We start from the raw sequence: 1912 nt of genomic DNA on the forward strand, positions 1-1912 counted from the left end.
AATTTAGCTTTGTCCTACCTCTCGCGCAATCGTTTCTGAGAACTCCAATTTAATTGACTTAATTATTGACAGCGTCGTCGTTGGTTATCATCAGCATAACTTAAGCCGTTTGAAGAAAAAAAAAAATCAAAGCAATTAGCCGGGATGTAATTGTTGTAGCTAGTGACTTAATCTGTTAGTTCCGTACACAAATACAGCTAAAAGTTAGCAGGAACGGGACGGTGCCATTTCTCTCTAGCGCCGACAAATGCTGACCAAGTCCCAGTGATGAACGCAGTTTTAATCTTGAACTAAATTGATAAAGAGCTCGCAGCTCGTGCCCTTGCTGCCTGAGATGAAGCTGAACCTAGCGTTGTTAGTGTAAGATTTACATTTTTATTACTTTACTGTATTACGTATTTTAAACCGCAAATATTATGTTTTTAGGGTATCGTTTACGGTTTTGAACTTGCAGTCGGTCGAAAATCGAGCAGTGCCCCATCATAGGCAAAGGAATGCAAATCAGATCACCCATTTCCGTAATATTATCAACAATACGATCAACGAATCACTGCCGAATGACGCAGTAAGCCTTGGAAAGCTTCCTAATGCTACAGAGCTTATTCTGGAGTCCTTTTCCATGGCACGCTGCGAGGAATCGTTCTTCTACAGAATTCCTCACACCAGATATCTGACCTTCATGTATGGAAGCATTCCCCTGATTACCTTCTGGTCAATGAAACTGGAATCGCTGGCCGTGTTCCAAACGAATTTAAGCACTTTCGAAGTTCTTCCTGTTGTGAATACAGCCTTAAAGGCTCTACAGATCAGCCGAAACAGATTGAATACAATTTCCCGTAATCTAAGATACTTGGAAGGTCTTACTTCACTGGATTTGTCACAGAACGAAATTGAACAGGTGGATCTCGATGTGTTTAGTAAAATGGTTCATCTGAAAAAGTTGGACCTTTCGGTCAATCGGATCACATCGATCGATTCCAGTCCGGATCTGACGCTTACCATGCTGAAGGACCTGATGATCAGCCATAATTTGCTGCAGGAGTTCCCCCGATTTCCGGAAGCTTTCCCTAAGTTGCAAACGATTCGGCTGATGGGAAATCGATGGACCTGTGCCTGGGTTAGCCAAGCTCGAAGAGACATCATGGACAATCGGATTGTAACCTTCGGTCTCGATTACATCTGTAGCGAATTCCGTCAGGGAGGACTCTGTTGCTATGGAGATTTAGAAGGATCCAGTACAACAACCGAGGCTGCGATACTAAGGGAGGGTCCTCTTATGGTCCAGATCCAAAAACTGGCCGTTGATCTGTCCCGGTTTCCATTAGATCTGGAAAATGATCAAATTGTGGAACTGTTGACACAAAACTCGACAAATGGATCCGAACGAACTTTGATTGGTGTGCGGCATGACAAAGTGGAAGTGTTTTTCTGAATGTTTCTATTGTTTTGTAATAAATACTCGTATCTACTTCAACAAAGTCTTCTATTTCAACCTTCAGAACAGAATTTATTTTCTTAAGTTTGAGTGCAAGTCTTCGACATAGTAAAATCAGAATTCCCAATCTTCTTTTTATAATTGTAAATTTAGTGCCAATGATTTATACCAGTTTTGAGTTAATTGCTTGAATAGGTAGATTGAAGACATTAAAAACGAAAGGATTTTTTTTATTTCAATCGCAATTATAATTGGTCTTTAGGTAGCTCAGACTATCAGAGCAATGCACACTGGTCCAGGACGGTACACTCAATCAAAGCAATCGAAATTGAAGCATTCAACCAAGTAGGCTCACAACACAACAGAGAAGACGGTACACTCAAAATAATCCGCACGTCCTGGCTACGTGAAAAACCCTACATTATTTTTATTCAATTGATATTCACGTAGCTTGTACGAGTAAATGGCAAATTTTTG

At 40.7% G+C, this 1912-nt stretch overlaps 1 protein-coding gene across 1 annotated transcript; it reads left to right on the forward strand.

The window, feature by feature from the left end:
- The first annotated feature begins 215 nt into the window (after positions 1 to 215).
- Positions 216 to 1472, forward strand: LOC129756405 (leucine-rich repeat-containing G-protein coupled receptor 4-like). The gene is made up of 2 exons (XM_055753268.1): positions 216 to 360; positions 427 to 1472. Exons 1-2 carry the CDS (start codon positions 335 to 337, stop codon positions 1430 to 1432), a joined length of 1032 nt encoding a protein of 343 aa, XP_055609243.1. The 5' UTR covers positions 216 to 334; the 3' UTR covers positions 1433 to 1472.
- The last annotated feature ends 440 nt before the right edge of the window (positions 1473 to 1912 follow it).

This window comes from Uranotaenia lowii, chromosome 3 (assembly GCF_029784155.1).
Source record: "Uranotaenia lowii strain MFRU-FL chromosome 3, ASM2978415v1, whole genome shotgun sequence".
Classification (NCBI taxonomy): domain Eukaryota; kingdom Metazoa; phylum Arthropoda; class Insecta; order Diptera; family Culicidae; genus Uranotaenia; species Uranotaenia lowii.

What these genes read in the sequence shown, in the direction of transcription:
- LOC129756405 (XM_055753268.1), top strand. Translation starts at nt 335, where the DNA reads ATGAAGCTGAACCTAGCGTTGTTAGT. An exon ending in CTGAACCTAGCGTTGTTAGT is followed by an intron (nt 361 to 426) that starts GTAAGATTTACA and finishes TTATGTTTTTAG; the next exon opens with GGTATCGTTTACGGTTTTGA.